At 43.7% G+C, this 18,580-nt stretch overlaps 1 protein-coding gene across 3 annotated transcripts in view; it reads right to left on the reverse strand.

Annotated features, from left to right (window-relative positions):
- LOC124721393 (exportin-4-like) overlaps positions 1-18,580 on the reverse strand; it is a 238,996-nt gene that overhangs the window by 47,171 nt on the left and 173,245 nt on the right. For all 3 annotated transcript variants that reach the window (XM_047246333.1, XM_047246334.1, XM_047246335.1), the window contains 2 exons: positions 5,679-5,848; positions 619-781 (listed from right to left, as the gene is read on the reverse strand). In XM_047246333.1, coding sequence (XP_047102289.1) covers positions 619-781; positions 5,679-5,848 — 333 coding nt within the window. The remainder of the gene's footprint in view (positions 1-618; positions 782-5,678; positions 5,849-18,580) is intronic.

Consider the following 18,580-nt stretch of genomic DNA (forward strand, 5'->3'; position numbering starts at 1 on the left):
CAGTTATCTGAAACTGGAAAGACAGCCATACACAGATAAGCATGTTTGATATACAACACTGTGACATAATGTCTTTTAATACAAAGGAATCAACTACCCACGTGACTTGATCAATGAACAGAACCAGTTCAATGAAACTTATGTAGAAAGAAGGAAGGAACGAAGATTAGTGTTTCATGTCCCATCAACAACGAGGTCATTAGCGATGTAACACGAGCTCAGACTGGGGAAGGAAATCCACAGCGCACTTTCAAAGGAACCACCACGGTGTTTGTCTTAAGCAATGCAGGGAAATCAGGGAAAGTCTAAATCTGGATGGCCGTGCTGGGGTTTGAACTGCAGTCCTCCTGAATGGGAGCCAAACGTGCCAACCACTGTGCCACCTCACTTAGTAAACTCAAGTGGACGAATTCTTGAACTGTTGATGGTAACTATGGCCACTACGTACAGCTGTTAGTGATAATAGCATTGTTATTGTTGGCAGCAGCACCAGCAGCAGGAGTAGTAGCAACAATGGAAGCAGTTATGATCTTACACCATGGAAAAATCATCAGATATTGCTTACTTTGGCTTTGATATCGATAGGACAAATGTTCCTCCTGTACACTCAAAACTTACCTCATTCCAGTAGTTCGCACGGTGTTCAGACTCGACAGCAGGTGCCACAACAATTAAGGCTTTGAAAAGACCTCTCTTGCATCCTTGAGGAAATAGTGGTGCATTTTGCTTCAAAAGATTTAATAGCTTCAGTAGGCCCTCAGTCTTTAATGCTGTCTTTGCCCTATAACGAGATATTAATCATTACTGTCGACAGGTTACAAAAATCTAGTAAGGTGGTTACAATGCCCAGGAAAAATGTTCTCAACATTTTAACATAAAAAGAATTTAAATTTCTCAGTGTCACAATTCAGTCATGTTTTACCACCAAAACTACTACTTTTAATATCGAGTTTGGTGATTACTGTGAGAAATTGTAGGAAATAATTAAAATAAATGTACTAAATTCACTAGTGTAATCAAATAATAACAGCAGTTCATTACCTGAGAATTAATTTGTTACTTTAATTATTACAAGTTTCTTCTCTAGATGATGAAGAATTTATGACTGAAAGGGTTCAAATGGCTCTGAGCACCATGGGACTTAACATCTGAGGTCATCAGTCCTCTAGAACTTAGAACTACTTAAACCTAACTAATCTAAGGACATCAGACATCGCATACATCCATGCCCGAGGCAGGATTCGAACCTGCGACCGTAGCAGTCGCGCGGTTCCGGACTGAAGCGCCTAGAACCGCTCGGCCACCGCGCCCTGCGACTGAAAGGGAAAGAGATATAATGCAACGAGATTTCTAAGAGGAGGATAAATCATTTAGATCACTGAATTAAAGATGGTAAGGGGAGTGAAGTGGGAGAGAAACTGAAAGCCACTGAAAGTTAGAAGGAAGATTAGGTTTAACGTCCTGTCGACAGTTTGGTCATTTGAGATGGAGTACAAGTTCTGACTATATAAAAGGACGGGGAAGAAAACTGGCTGTGCCCTTATCAAAGGAACCACTCCGGCATTTCCCTGGAGCAATTTAACGAGATCACAGAAAACCTAAATCTGGATGGTCGCTTGGGGATGTGAACTGCTGTCATCCGGAATGCAGAGAGCCACTGAATATCTGCTGGACCGAGTTCTGATGTAGCCATGTGCAATTAATAAAGAATCAGAACTGTTGCTCTATGTAGGATTTTGTGTTGCTAAAATGTTGAATTCAGCTGAGAAATAATAGTTCTAAGTCTTAACAGGTCCATAGTAAAAACAGTTATTATGACTAATTCAATAACTAAATAAAATTTACCTGCAACTTAAGTTAAAAAACAAGACTAAACTCAAAAAAGAAACAGCATATAATAACTAAAAAACCATGCATGCAGAATGTGGCCATCAATCTAAGTTAGGGCTCATAAAAACAATGAATATAAGTACAGAATTGCATTTTTTTAAAAAGCTGGATAGAGTCCAGAGTAGAACATGGTGCTCACTTAATAGGTGCGACCCAGTAATTGTTTAATTTTATTACCATATGTTGCACGTTTATCTACCACAACCAAATATTTTCTAATTGTATAGTTGTATCAGATATACCGACACTAATATTTTCAATGGCAGACTCTGTAGTCAAGGTAGCCACGACCTAGATATATCATTTTGAAAAGATCAGACCACTTCAGATGTAAGTCCTTTATTTATAGGCACAACCAGTTTTGCAGCATTTTAACTGCATCATCAGGTGCAATTAAATCATGTTCTGATCGTGAAAAGGGAATGGGATGACCCAGTGTTTTTAGTTATCAATCTGCAGATGGACTTCTGCGCTCCACATGACCACTCTCTCCATGTTGGTACCTGGCATTTCCGCAACTGTGTCTTGACATGCTGCCTGTTAGTACACAATCCAGTGCGTCGATATATCGACAGCAAAAATATCGACATACCAGCCGATAAAAATATTTACTTCACATTGTAAATACACAGCCAGTTTTACAGCTGTATATTTGAGTATTGATTTATTATGAGATATTCTGTACATCAACAAACTAGCAGCCTGCCTATCCCCCTTAGTGCAAGAATTGAAAGAAAAACAATGCACATTCATGCTTGGTGACAAACACTTTGCTAACAATGGTAACTGAATGTAAGTAGTGCAATAAAAGGTGTCCGATGGGTCTGTTGTTTGGTTTCGTCACATATCGGACTTGTCCAGAACACTTCATGTTGACTTCCCTGTTTTTTTCATTTCTGCCAACACCAGCGACCTAGCAGTTGTAGTGCCAAAATTGTATGGGGAAGCTAAACATTGCAGTTTCTGTTGGTAGCACCGAGCACCAATTACATCAACATTTTCCTTCGCACATCTCTGTCCACCACAAAGACCAATCTTGTCATTTACATTTTTGTTCGTCATTTTGAGCAACCGCTATTGAATAATGCTGATCAGAAGAAACAGCACATTAGTTGCATTAAAAATTGTTTTTAATGCAACTGGTGCACTATTTCTTCACATCAGGAATCTTGTTATTCCTCTCACCCCCTCCCAGTGCAATCGGACTTCCTCTTTCGTGCCACATACACTTGCTTCACACAGTCAAAGAGAAAGGTTGAACATGATGAAAACTCAAAAAGTAGCAAGACTTCTCCACACAGCGAAAGTAAAACTATGCTCAACTACAATTTCAAAAACAACTTCAAATATGTACTGAAAATTGTGAAAACATATATCAATATTTTTCGGAAAAAAATATTAATATATGGATATTTTATCAACAGCCTAACAGCAAACAACAACAGAAACCATCACTAAAATTTTTAAATAATGTTTAAGTTCATATTTGCAATTGGACACACCTTCACTTAAAGAAACTACAATATTCGTGTATGTACAACAGAGTAACAGTTATGATTAACTTAACACACAAATATGGTGTCATTGAATAGAGCATATTGTTCCAAATTTTTTGTTTTCATATTGACGGGAGACTTTGAGCCAAATCTTTGCAAACAGCAAAGTTTATCAATGTTTGTTTTTTGTATAACTGCTACTTTCCAAAATACACCAATCAACAAATTAACGTATTTTGCATAACACTGAGCATTGCCTCTAGCAATAGATGTACACAAATCTCATAAACAAGTCTGTTAACTGACTTGTTCTTAATTTTTCTGAAAGAACCTATGTCAGTTATCTATGGAATTAACTGACTAACTAACTGACTGAGTATTTCAGTTCACATACTCTGCATTACAAGACTCCTCAATCTAGGAGATTAGAGAAAACTTTTTTCACTTTTTTTTAAAACAGATTTTTGAGCGTCCCATGTCTTAAGTCCATCTGCTGAAGGAGAAAGTTGAGTCCAAAAAACTAAATTAGATAAATTAAACATTGTCATGTTTTCTCTCATTTGCTTCATCATAATACCTTCCATATTTATTTATCCATCCACGGATGACGTCACAACAATATGGGATTTGTCACTTCTAGGGGGATAGGATAGTGGTCAGCCATGGCCTGGAGGGAGGAAGGAAGGAACCATCCCAGCAATTTCCTGAAATGATTCAGGGAAACTATGGAAAAGCTAAAGCAGGAAAGCTGGGCAGAGCAAACTCCATCCTCCCAAATACAAGGTCAGCATCCTTAACAACAGCACTTCCCCATTCAGTTGGTGCCTATTGTACAATGTTCTTTGATTTACACTCGATTTGCTCCAGATAACTTACAATGTTGTGAACATGCAACTATGCCCCAAGCATATCTTCATGTTCTCCCTTCAATCTGCCTGAAAAGCTGATGGGAGGACATGAATTTCTGCATGGGGCACAGTTGCACGTTTTCAAGCCTGGAGTCAGTGTTGTGAATGGACTGGAGTTAGTGCAAGGGGCATAGTAGCATGTTCGTGATAAAGAAGTCATCAGTGGGTGTACTTGGTGTGTGCGGTGATGGAGTTCAAAACTGTTTTATATTATAAGTTATAGGGAGCAAACTGTGCGTAAATCGAAGAACATTATACAATAGGGATTAAAAAACTGGGCAACGCAGTTGTTCAGACACTAACCTCATGATCAAGAGGATGAGGTTTGCTCTGTCTGTCCATTCTGATTTAAGTTTTCTGTGGTTTTCCTAAACCATTTCAGGCAAATCCTTCATCAAGATCACATGCATTATCCCTGTAGAAGCATACTTACATGTTCTATGTGTATATATATTCTGATGAGGTGACTTACCGAACGAAAGCGCTGGCAGGTCGATAGACACACAAACAAACACAAACATACACACAAAATTCAAGCTTTCGCAACAAACTGTTGCCTCATCAGGAAAGAGGGAAGGAGATGTGTGGGGATGTGTGGATGGATGTGTGTGTGTGTGTGTGTGTGTGTGTGTGTGTGTGTGTGTGTGTGTGTGCGCGCGCGCGAGTGTATACCCGTCCTTTTTTCCCCCTAAGGTAAGTCTTTCCGCTCCCGGGATTGGAATGACTCCTTACCCTCTCCCTTAAAACCCACATCCTTTCGTCTTTCCCTCTCCTTCCCTCTTTCCTGATGAGGCAACAGTTTGTTGCGAAAGCTTGAATTTTGTGTGTATGTTTGTGTTTGTTTGTGTGTCTATCGACCTGCCAGCGCTTTCGTTCGGTAAGTCACCTCATCTTTGTTTTTATATATAATTTTTCCCACGTGGAATGTTTCCCTCTATTATGTTGATATATATATTCTGAGTTATTTATATTCAAGGTGTTATGACGACAAATTCTATATCACTGAGAGATGATCACTGGATGAGTAACTCTATCAATAACAGGAGGAAGCTATTATGATGAAGCAAACAAGAGAAAACACAGCAAAACACAATTTAATTTAGCTTGCGATCTCAGCTTTCTCCTTATATTATAACTATTTTAGCTAACTTACACAATGATATTATGATTAATTTTTGCTTCCTCTATTCTATAACAATATCAATATCATCATACTCATTCCTAACAAACCCCTTCATTGCCAACTTAAAAATGTTATTTGTTTCCTCTCTTAAAGCACTTTTCTCTGTGTCTTATAATTTTTGAAGAAATGCTACTCAAAGAAATTACATGCACACAGAGATAAAGAAACAAGTAAAAAGATAATTAAAGAAAAAATACTCACTTTTCTTTGGTCTCAAGCAGACAAATTAGCATGTCTGATGTGGATTTGACAACATCAGCATCAAAATTGAAGCACTGAAGATTCCCTTCCACCTTGGTCAACAAGAAATTTGTGCACCATACACTTCCATCACCATCTCTTCCAAAAGCAGCAATGAGGCTCGGACTAATCTGTAAGAGTAATAAAACATATTTGTTTGACCCATGCCGTAAACAGAATGGGATATGACTACGAGACCATCTCCAGGAAAGCTTTCCTTAAATTGGGAGCAATATGCTAGGGGATGGAGAAGTGACATGTTATGCATGAAAAATATTTATTTTTAAAATTCAGCTCAATTTGTTAGCGAGATCCTTGAGTTTATGTAGCCTGAAAAGTCTTTCTAAACATGCTTTACATGCAAGCATTTGTCTCATTTCGGGTTTCCCATTATTCTTTTGGACTGGTTTTACAACTCTAAAAACATATAATCAATTTTAAAGCCAGATACTTCTATTTTTCATGAAACCAATTCACATTTCAACTGCTACATCACAATATGCTACAAATGAAAAAAAATTAATTGTTCCATTGAATCATATGATTTCCTGGAAATGGTCACATATAAAGACAGATGATCTCTCTCTCTCTCTCTCTCTCTCTCTACCTCCTTGTACTTTCTACTATCACATCACAAAGAGCAGAAGGAGAATATCTGATGGTGGCCCTGTCACAACATAGCAGAGAAATCACACAGCAACCAATTCTGGTAGGGCTCCCAGCTACAGGGAGCCCCGACATCAGTAATCGACATCCTGGGTGTGTGCAGAAGCCCAAACCTTAGTTACCTGTAATGGGCTGTCTGTAAAACTAACATCATCTGTCTGGTGGTAAAGCAACATTCAGACATGTGCTCCATACTACCTGAAGATCTCAAGCAGTTGCCTAAAAGAAACATTGTGGGATATACACAATGCGATCACGGGTAGCAGGCCCAAGAACTGTATATTCATTTGGTTATACGGCTGGTGATACGAGACAACACATTATTGTGTATGTGACAAGCAGATCATGATGGCAGCATTTCATTATCTAATTTCAGTAATGATGTTCAAAACTAATACACTGCATACTATGGTACAGTGGTACAGAAAGTTCCGGCAGAATGTAAAGGCAACAACTCACGAAATACCAAATACTATAAGTCCACACATAAAAGAATCATAAGAGGGTGAATCCCCACTAGCTTTCACATGAATCCTTTTTCCAGTTAAAACACATGAAAGGACACCCCCCCCCCCCCCCACACAGACACACAACATTAAGCCAGCTTACACAATGCTGGGACTGCATTTTGGCATAGGTTGAGAGGGTCATGTAAAGTGGTATTTTACCACTGATCCAACGTACACAACATCCTGGTCCACCCCTATGCCGCTCCCACTACCAAATTCTTGCCACAAGGGTCATATTCCTGTGGAAGCTCCAAGTGCAAGACCTGCGCAATTCACCCACCTAGCACAGCCTACTCTGGTCTCAACACGAGCTTAACCTGTCCTGTGAAAGCACCCATCTCATACACTAGCTCCACTGCAATTTCTGCACAGCAACCCCAGCATCCTGCTATCTACCAGAATTAATTGTCACGGCCAAACAGTGGCCAAGAACAGAGTTGACCACCCAGTGGCAGAACATGCTGTTGAGCACAACGTGCTCAATTTTAATGACTGTTCACAATACATGCCATCTGGATCCTTCCCCCCAGCACAAGCTTTTGTGAACTACACTGATAGGAGTTATCCATGCAACACATTCTTCATTCCACATTCCTTCAGGCCTCAATCCCTGCTAACCACTGCATAAAGAGTGTGTGTGTGTGTGTGTGTGTGTGTGTGTGGGGGGGGGGGGGGGGGGGGGGGGGATAGGTTGGGCGGGCGGGGTGCATGCATGTGAAACAAAGTGGGGAGGAGCATGGGCATGTGTGTATGTGTTTGTGCTCTAGCTTCGAAAAAGATTTTTTTTTTTTCTTTTCTTTTTTTTTTTTTTTTTTTTTTTTTTTTGTGGGTTTAAGGGCGCTCAACTACTGAGGTCATTAGCGCCCAGTCACAATTGTTAGAGCACACAGAATCTAGTAAAACTCAAGGGGGGGGGGGGGGGCACCAGAAAGTTCTTACAAAGATGCAGATAAAATAAGTGAAAGAGTTATATGTCTGTGGATAAGCCAGTCAAAGTAATAAAACGAAGAACACGAGCAGCTGCTCGAGCGTCATCCAGTAAAATATCCTGTAAAGTAGATGGCAGAGACAGGACAACACGAGATTGACTAAAACGGGGACACGACAACAAAACATGGCGCACTGTTAATACATGACCACAAGGGCACTGCGGGGCTGGGTCACCGGAGAGCAGGTAGCGGTGGCTAAGCCGGCAATGCCCAATCCGCAACCTGGCCAGAAGGACCTCTTCTCGCCGAGATGGTCGGGAGGAGGTCGTCCAAGCAGTTGGGAACGGTTTTACTTCCCGGAGCTTGTTTCCTTGAAGTGAGGACCAAGCAACCCACCACAACGACACAAGCCTCTTACAAACAACCCCACTAACATCAGATGACGGGACACAATGTGAGGCGGGCCGAGGCAGGAGGACTGCAGCCTTGGCTGCAGCATCAGCAGCCTCATTCCCAGGCACTCCTACATGGCCAGGAACCCACAGAAAGCTGACAGGAGAGCCACCATCAGCAAAAAAATGGAGGGACTGCTGGATCCGTTGCACCAAGGCATGGACCGGATAAGGAGCTCCAACGCTCTGAAGAGCACTGAGTGAATCAGAGCAGAGTACATACGATGAATGGCGGTGGCGGCGGGCATACTGAACGGCCTGATGGAGAGCAAAAAGCTCGGCCGTAAAGCTGGAACATTGGTCGAGGAGCCGGTATTTAAAGGTGACGGCCCCGACGACAAAGGCACAGCCGACACCATCGTCAGTTTTGGAGCCATCAGTGTAAATAAAGGTGTGACTGGCAAGTCGCGCACAAAGTTTGACAAACCGTGAGCAATACACTGCAGCCGGAGTACCCTCCTTTGAGAGCGAGCTGAGGTCACGATAAATATGAACCGGAGCCTGGAGCCAAGGTGGAGTCGGGCTCTCAACCTCTCTGAAGGTGGTAGGGAGGGCAAAATCCAATTGTCGAAGCAGGCGACAAAAGCGAAAGCGGACTTCAGGGGGCAGCAGGGCAGACACATACAACCCGTACTGACGGTCGAGAGAATCGGCGAAGAAGGACTGATAAGAGGGGTGGTCGGGCATTGACAACAGCCGGCAGGCATACCGATAAAGCAGTACGTCGTGCCGGTAGGTCAATGGTAATTCGGCAGCTTCAGCATAAAGACTCTCGACGGGACTAGTGTAGAAGGCTCCGGTTGCAAGACGTAACCCCCTATGGTGGATGGAGTTGAGACGGCGTAAGAGGGATGGCCGAGCAGACGAATAGACCAGGCTCCCATAATCCAGCTTCGATCGGACTATGGACCGATACAAGCAAAGCAGGACAGTGCGATCCACTCCCCAAGATGAACCACTAAGAACTCTGAGGACATTAAGGGAACGTGTACAACGGGCAGCCAAATAAGAGACATGCGGAGACCAACAAAGTTTCCTGTCCAGTGTTAGCCCTAGAAACTTAGTTGTTTCCACGAATGGGAGAACAACGGGACCGAGATGTAAGGATGGCGGAAGGAACGCTTAATATCGCCAAAAGTTGATGCAAACCGTCTTCTCTTCGGAGAACCGGAAGCCATTTGCCACACTCCATGAGTATAGGCTGTCGAGACAACGCTGAAGGCAGCGCTCCAGGAGGCATATTCTCTGGGCACTGCAGTAGATCACGAAGTCATCGACAAAAAGAGAGCCTGAGACATTAGGTGGAATACAATCCATAATAGGATTGATCGCTATGGCAAAAAGGGCTACGCTCAAGACGGAGCCCTGAGGCACTCCGTTCTCCTGGAGGAAGACGTTGGACAAGGCGGAACCCACACGCACCCTAAACTTTCGGTCTGTTAAAAAGGAATCAATAAAAAGGGGCAGGCGACCGCATAGACCCCACATGTGCATAGGGCGGAGGATACCTCCTCTCCAACAGGTATCATAAGCCTTTTCCAAATTGAAGAACACGGCTACCGTTTGGCGCTTTCGCAAAAAGTTGTTCATGATGAACGTCGACAGGGTCACAAGGTGGTCAACAGCGGAGCGGCGGCGACGAAAAACGCATTGAACATTGGTAAGTAGCCGTCGAGATTCAAGAATCCAAACTAACTGAGCGTTAACCATGCGCTCCATCACCTTACAGACACAGCTTGTAAGAGAAATGGGGCGGTAACTAGAAGGAAGGTGTCTATCCTTCCCGGGTTTGGGTATAGGAACAACGACGGCGTCACGCCAACACATGTGGACTTGACCTTCGGTCCAGACGCGATTGTAGGTACGAAGAAGGAAGCTTTTGCCTGCCGGAGAAAGGTGTGCCAGCATCTGAACGTGAATGGCATCTGGCCCCGGAGCAGAGGACCGGGACAGTGCAAGTGCACGTTTGAGTTCCCCATAGTAAAGGGGGCATTATAAGTTTCCAGATTCAGCGAGTGGAAGGAAGGTCGCCGAGCCTATTCTGCCTCTTTCCTGGGAAGGAAGGCAGGGTGGTAATGGGCGTCGCTTGAAACCTCCGCGAAAAAGCGGCCGAAGGCGTTGGAGACATCCACAGGACCAACAAGGACCTCAGTACCTGAAGTGGTACCGAGGAGTGGGCCTTAATGCCCGACAGCCGGCGCAGGCCACCCCAGACGACAGAAGAGGGAGTAAAACTGTTAAAGGAGCTGGTGAAAGAGGCCCAACAAGCTTTTTTGCTGTCTTTAATGACTCTACGGCATTGCACTCGGAGTCGTTTGTATCCAATACAATTCACCAACGTAGGATGGCGGCGAAAGGTGCGTAAAGCACGTCGTCGAGCACGGATAGCGTCCCTACAAGCCTCATTCCACCAGGGGATGGAAACGCGACGTGAAGATGAGGTAGTATGAGGAATGGAACATTCGGCAGCATTGATGATAACAGCCGTGAGGTATTCGACCTGACTGTCACAACTGAGAAAATCGTGGTCCGGAAAGGTCGCCAGGGAGGAGTTAAGTCCCCAGTCAGCTTTCGGTATGTTCCAGCTCGAAGGACGTGTGGATGGGGTGTGGTGTAGGAGACGAACGACACACGGGAAGTGGTCGCTCGAATAGGTGCCAGAAAGGACATACCACTCGAACCGACGGGCAAGAGTGGTAGAACAGATCGAGAGGTCCAAGTGGGAGTAGGTATGAGTGGAGTCCGAGAGGAAAGTCGGGGCGCCAGTATTGAGGCAGACAAGATTGAGATGGTTGAAGACATCCGCCAAGTGGGAGCCTCTCTGACAGGATGCAGGAAAGCCCCAAAGGGGATGATGGGCATTGAAGTCGCCAAACAATAAAAACAGCGGAGGAAGCTGAACAATCAGGTGCATCATATCAGTCCGACTAACTGCGGATGACGATGGAGTGTAGACGGTACAAACAGAAAAAGTAAAGGCAGAAAGAGTAATACGGACAGCTATTGCTTGGAGTGGGGTGGTCAATGGGATGGGATGGTAATAGACATCGTCCCGAATGAGCAACATGACCCCACCATGAGCTGGAATACCGTCCGCAGGGGTGAGGTCAGTCCGCTCCGAGGTATAGTGGGTAAAAGCAATCGATCAGTTGGGCGCAACTTGGTTTCCTGGAGACCAAGGACGAGCGGACAGTGCAGGCGGAGGAGCAGTTGTAATTCCTCCTGATTAGATTGAATACCTCTGATGTTCCAATGTAACAAAGCCATCGCTAGTCAGAAAAAAGGGGGGAACGAAACGGGTGAAGAGCTGGTCACCTCGACGGCCGCGGAAGGGCCAGGTTTCGAGAGAACAACGCTACAACCGGCGGGAGGCGAAACCTGTTCCATCAAGTCATCACCAGCTGCGGCCGCTTTTCCGGGTTGCGTAGGAGGGGCAGCATCATTCGCCGACGAGAGGCCAGCTGAGTGCCTGGCAGCAGAGCGTCCCGGCGAAACTGAGGACGGCCGGGAGCAGCGACTCTTGGACGGAGCGTCAGACGAAACACGTCGGGGTGGAGAGGGGGATAAAGATTTCTTCTTGGAGGGCTTCTTGGAAGTCCGATGAGGCATGGGGATGGTGGCCTGGACCCGAAGAAGGTCCTCACGTGCGGGGTCCGTTTTGGAACGCCGGACCTCGGAAGCCGGGGTCCGGAACGTTTCCCCGAGAGGAGGATCGCTTCTCAGGCGGCGGAGGGGGGGGAGGAGGAAGGGTGGCCCCAGGGGCAGAGGGGGCAGGGGCCGCGAGGGAGGAGGATTTGGAAGGGAGGGATTTGGGAGGCGGAGGCACAGACCCCGGATGGGGTGAGGAGGTGGAGGGGGGACAGGATAGGGGTGAGGATACTGTGGAAGGAGTGGACACGACTGAGGCAAACGAAGTTGTCAACGTCACGGGATGGAGGCGGTCATACTTCTTCCTGGCCTCAGAATAAGAGAGACGATCCAAAGTTTTTAATTCTTGAATCTTCTTCTCCTTCTGATACGTGGGGCAGTCTAAAGATCTAGGCGAGTGGATGCCAGGACAATTGACGCACCGAGGTGGTGGGGTGCATGTATGTTCCTCATGAAGAGGACGTCCACAATCGCCACAAAGGGGGTCAGCCTCACACTGTGACGACATGTGCCCAAAGCGGAAACACTGAAAGCAGCGCATAGGAGGCGGGACGTAAGGTCGCACGTCACACCGGTAGCACATCACCTTTACCTTCTCTGGGAGAACGTCCCCCTCGAAGGCGAGGATAAACACTCCGGTGTCGATGTGACGATCTTTGGGGCCGCGTTGAATTCGCCGGACGAAATGCATGCCTCAGCACTCCAGGTTGGCCCTGAGCTCCTCATCAGATTGCAGCAGGAGGTCCCGCTGAAAAATAACCCCCTGCGTCCTATTCAGTGCCAGATGCGGGACAATGGACACCGGGATGTCCCCTAGTCGGTCGCACGCCTGGAGCGCTGCCGACTGTGTGGCGGAGGCGGTCTTTATAAGAACGGACCACGAACGCATTTTACTGAGAGCCTCGATTTCCACGAAGATGTCCTTGATGTGCTGGACAAAGAACATGGGCTTGGAGGTGGCGAACGTCCCCCCATCGGTTCGAGAACAGACTAAATAGCGGGGGAAGTACTTCGCCCCAAGCCGGTGGGCCTGTCCTTCCTCCCAGGGAGTGGCCAAGGGGGAAAGGGCAGGAGAACCAGAACCAGAGACAGTACCTTTCCTTTTAAAAGACTCGGCCGCTGAGCGACCTGATACATGTTGATGTTTCATCTGCGAAATGTCCGCCCTGATACCACCCACTCCGACCAGGGGCTCTCCCCACGGGCGTCACCCAGCCTCAGCAAGGGCCACCTGGCAGGATGACCGTTGCCGGGAGTCCTGATGCCCTAAGGAGATGGGCATTTACTCCTTGGCCGACGTGGGGAGGGTGCAGCTCAGGTATCGGCAGTATGATCCCTGTGTTGTCAGGGGGCTACAACCTAGAGGGTACATGACGACCCCACCACAACGGGCTGGCTACCGTGCTGGATTTCGGGTGCCATGGAAAGTCCATCATGATCGTAGGTGCAGATGGGGACGCACTATGGGCGGAACGTGTGCAACCCATCAGGCAGTTAGGCCCAATTGGAGGAATAGTGGGTGTGGTTACAACGCCGTTACAATGCTGAGCGCCAAGGTCTTAGTGCACTGAGGACCAGTGATACACCACGTAAGGCGTCCTTCCCCAAAAGGCTCGTACTTCTGTAGAATTTTGAAAAAAGGAGGTCAAACCCCAAGGGGGACCATCACACGGAATGCCGAAATGGTTGAAACTCCTTTTAGTCACCTCTTACGACAGGCAGGAATACCTCGGGCCTATTCTTACCCCGGACCCGCAGGGGGGTCGAAAAAGATTCATCCGAAAGCCAGCATAGATTCATTCTTTTATGCGTGTGTCTGTTGATGACTCAATGCTTCCACTGTTCAATAACTTTACTTTTAGAATATTTACAAACTACATACTACAGTATACTTCATATATGTAAACATTTACATGTCCGGCAAAGAAGGGAGAACAATAATGTTTGATTCCTGTAAATTGTATGGACACAGATACTCTATCTTATCTAACAGTATTTTGTGACCTTCCTGATAGAACTGGCAAAAATCTAAGCTCATGCAAAAACTTATAGGGGTCCAATTATAAAAGTAGCAGTTGAGATTTGACTATAGCACAATACTTTCAATAGAGATACAAGGTGCACACTTAGTAGGCTTTGGAGGAGGGGCTTGGACACTTAATAAAAACAAAAAGTGGTGCTGGTCAGAGACATGGAGGTAAGAACCATATTTCTCATGATGGGTTGGATCTGCCCCATGCTGCTTGAACCACATTCCTGTGCATCTGTAAATCCAGTCTACCTCTGCTGCTTCGGGTATGTAAGGGGACCTTGCTATTCCTGCAATCAGTAATCTTAACTCCCGAAGAAAACAATGGAGGTGACAGCTGACAAAATGTTATGAATTTGGTGGAGTAGCTCAGCAGAAAGTGATTCAAATGACAAAGCAGATAGCTCTGCTTGCTGACTTGTGACAGGAGAGGGAAAGGAAACTAGTCTACAGAGTGGGATGTTCAATGGCAGTTTAGGGGTACTGAAGACCATTAATCATTAATACAGCAGAGTCAGCAAAAGAGACATCATGCAAATGATAACCAATTCACTCCTGTCAAGAACAGTACAACCAGATTATCGGATCATGGGGCATCTGATCTGTCAAGCAATCAGAGTGAGCCGGAGATCTCTGGCCAGCTTTGTCCCACACCAAAATACCTTTTGGCAAACTAAATATAAATACTATCTTATGAACAGATAAGTGGTATGAATTAGAGCAAACCCTCAACAAACAAAAAATAGAAATACAGGCACTTCAAGAAACAAGACTGAGATGGATTTTGGGAAATAGAGATTTTTCAAAAGTAAAACAGACGAACAAATACAAAAAAAAAAACACACCACTTTTAGGAGTCACTTTTGCAGTCATGAAAAACATACTTACCTCCATGACAATCTAGAAACATACACACTAATCAATGTACACATGCCAATCAATGTTGAAAATGAAGCCAACTGCAAAAAGGTAGATAAAATGTGGAAAACACTAGAAGAAATAGTATCAAATTCCACAAAATCGTGTCAAAACCCTACTCGGTGACTGCAATGCACAGCTAGGCAAAGAAAGAAAACACAAGAAAACAAATGGAGAATTCCCAGCACATAAACAGACCAACTGAAAAGGATGAAGATTAGATGAACTCTGTATGATAGTCAACCTTAAATCATGTCAACACACTTCAAAAAGAAATTGTCAAAACAAATGACATGATGATCACCAACCTTTCTCATCTGTTCATTCCAAAGTGACTCTGTAGCAATCTTATTTACTGATTAGTCAAGGATCACCAACAACAGTTAGCTGAGTGTGAGCAAGAGTGTAACAACAAGAGGAAAATGGATAGTGCGACAGCATGGCAGAATAACAAAGTTCTAAGATCAAACAAGCAATCCAAGAGTGAAAACCCTAACCTTAACAAAATCTTAGACCAAACTAATGCTGTCTAATGAGAATGGCATGAGAGCACTGCAAATGCAGAACTGAAGGCAGAGCCATGGCACGGCTAGCTTTATAGTGGACCCGTGAGCACAAACTGGCTGGCAAGGTGTGACTGGCCCTGCAGTGTTGTGAGGCCACCATTGCAGAAGAGATACTAGTGCTTCAGATGTTGTTGTGCCATCCATCATCGAGCTTCATGCATGTCTCCTGGAGTGCATTTTGATATTATGTGCACAACACAATGGTCCTGCAAGCGGGGCCAAGATGTCAGGCATTACTAATCCTTTTCACCCCCACTTCTATGGAAGGTGGGTGGTGCAGGCAGAAAATGAAGTGTATATTGCATTGTCATCCACTTCTGAGCCATGCTTGAAATTTCAAGTCTCTAGCTCATCAAGAAGTTAGTTTTAAAAACCCACAAAATTTGTACCAGACAGACAGACTGACAAGAAAGTGACCTAATAAAAGCATGTTAAAAAGCACTCAAACAATTGGCAATAACTCAAAAGCAAACTGATCAAAAAAGCTCAAACACTAATTCCTCTCCAGAAACAGAAAAAGCACCCTTGGGGGAATGAGGAATGTGACCACGCAATGCAATATGACAGGATACATACAGCAATTACAGAGGACAACAACAAAACATTCCTGACAGTGAAAAAAGAGACAGCCAAATTAATCAAAAAGACCAAAAGGAAATATGAAAGGGAGCAACTAGCTGAAATTGAGAGAGACTTTGAAAGGAACAAACAAACAAAATTTTTATAAGAACTTCAAAACTTGGCATCTCTGCTTAAAGAAATAAAATGGGCAATTCTCTCTAAGGAACTTTCCAGATATTTCAAACAATTACTTAACTGCCCAGAACCAACACAAAGATCCCCAACTGCAAGAACCTAAAGACACCAATCCAAAATCATTATGGCTAGATGGTGAAGAAATTGACAAGCAGATCAAAAGACACAAAAACAATAAAGCAGTAGGGAAAGATGGAATCATAGCAGAAATCCTCAAATTACCAGGAGCGAACACCATACAAGAAATCACCAAAATCATAGAAGACATCTCGCAAACACCAAATTCCAGAAGACTGGAAAAAAGCATTAATTTACCCATTACACAACAAGGGGGACAGAACTGATGTAAATAACTACAGGGCAATCCCATTAATATCAGTTGTATACTAAATTCTATCCCAGTGTCTTCTCGATATAGAATGGAAACAACCTGAACCCAAAATTAGAGTATCAGGCAGGATTCAGACCAGGCCATTCTTACGGGTGAAAAGCTTAAACCAAAGTGTAATTCTAAGAAATCAGAGAATTTGTAACAAAAATTAGTCTGCACATTTGTTGATTTCAAAAAGCCTATGACTCAGTTGACTGGATCATTCTTCCAAATATTAAAACAATGAGTCTACATCTGGATATACTTGCAACCATACAACAGACGCTTACAGACACAAAGTCCAAGATTAAATTTATGGGAGGCATCTCAGATTCCTTCATAATCAAAATGAGAGTAAGACAAGGAGATGGATTGTCTCCATTGCTTTTCAACTGTGTCCTCGAGAAAGTAAAGCAAGAATGGTAGATGGCCTTACATTTACAGATAAGATTTAGCAATTTTAACCCTGCAACATTTCATCAGCCCAAAATCAAAATGCACTCTTGAAAGAAACTGCAGAAAATATAAGCCTTCAGATATCTTTTGAAATCACAGAAAACATGAGTAGTAACAAACAAGCACCAAGATTCATGGAGACCAAATTTGGCAAAATTAATCAAGTTCTACAATTTAAATACCTTGGTGAAACCATTCAGGTAAATGTAATCAACACAAACAAAATTACATAAGTGTCAGAAGACAGAATCTGTACACTGACTTATCCAAAGCATCTACAACAAGAAATTTATTGTCAAACCAAATAGGTAAATCAAACCAGAATGCCTCCATGGATAAGAAACACTAATTTTCAACAGGAAAACAGACATTGAAAACATCAAGAAAAGGGAACACAACATTGTAGGAAAAATTCTAGGCCTAAAACTTGCAGACGAACAATGCCGATTATTCAGAGGCAAACAGGAAATCAAACAATACGCAAATACCCACAGTGACATTAGAAAATGAAGGTTAGGATTCTATGGATACATTAAAACAATGAATCCAGACAGGCTTACAAAACAAATTGTCAAATTTTTTTGACAGCAGGAGTTGAGCCATCATGGACATGATAGAATGGATTGGCAAGATCAAAACTGATCTGAAACTGGCAAGAATTAAACCAGAAGACATCCAAAACTGCAAAATCTCCAGGTCAAAAATTCACAAGTGGCAAGAGGACCAAAAGGAAAAACAAAAGAAGAAGAAGACTAGAACAACACAGTCTGAGGAGGGAAAGGAAATAAGGGCACATATGAAGTTAATTTCTCTCTTCTAAGTATTGTTGGTAGTCCTAATGGACTTATTTACAAATAATAATCAACTGACATGGCTTGAGAGTCAGAGGGGTTTACTCTTCAATGAGTTGCCCTTGTATTATGGTCAATGAAGCATGCCAAACATGTTCTCCATATGGTAGATGTACACTGTATAGGGCTGTTTATATTGACAAATGTAAAAGGCAGATGTAACACAGCATCGACATTGTGTAAAACACAATCAACACTATAAATCATTAATAGCACAACAAAAGAGAGAGATTCCATCAAGTCAGCAAATTTTTAGGATTCCTTTTACTTATAATGCAGCCAGCCAGGCTGAAAAAGCAACATCAAAAAGTAAGTAAAAATTAAAGGGTTGCCACAAATGGCACAAAGATGATTGTAGGCACGAGACGGAAAATGGAAAGAATTCCAAGACAAGCAAACTAATTGCTTGTATACGAACATTCCACAACAATAATCATACAAGCAACTGTTAATAATAAAACTGTCACATTCCAGTCATAGACAACTTCACCAAAAGTACAGTAGTGGCTGCATTATACACAGAAAGAAATCAGTCACAAATGACAACAGGGTGTATATGCGGACAAGGAAAAAAAAATTCCCGGATTTCCCAGTTAAAAATACACTTTCTCCCAGGTGAGAATACACTTTTTCCGGGTTAAGTGACAATATACGTTTCCTCGGAACTGTAAAACTTATCACTCCATTGAAACATTATGGTTTTATACACGAGA

This window comes from Schistocerca piceifrons, chromosome X (assembly GCF_021461385.2).
Source record: "Schistocerca piceifrons isolate TAMUIC-IGC-003096 chromosome X, iqSchPice1.1, whole genome shotgun sequence".
In the NCBI taxonomy this organism is placed as follows: domain Eukaryota; kingdom Metazoa; phylum Arthropoda; class Insecta; order Orthoptera; family Acrididae; genus Schistocerca; species Schistocerca piceifrons.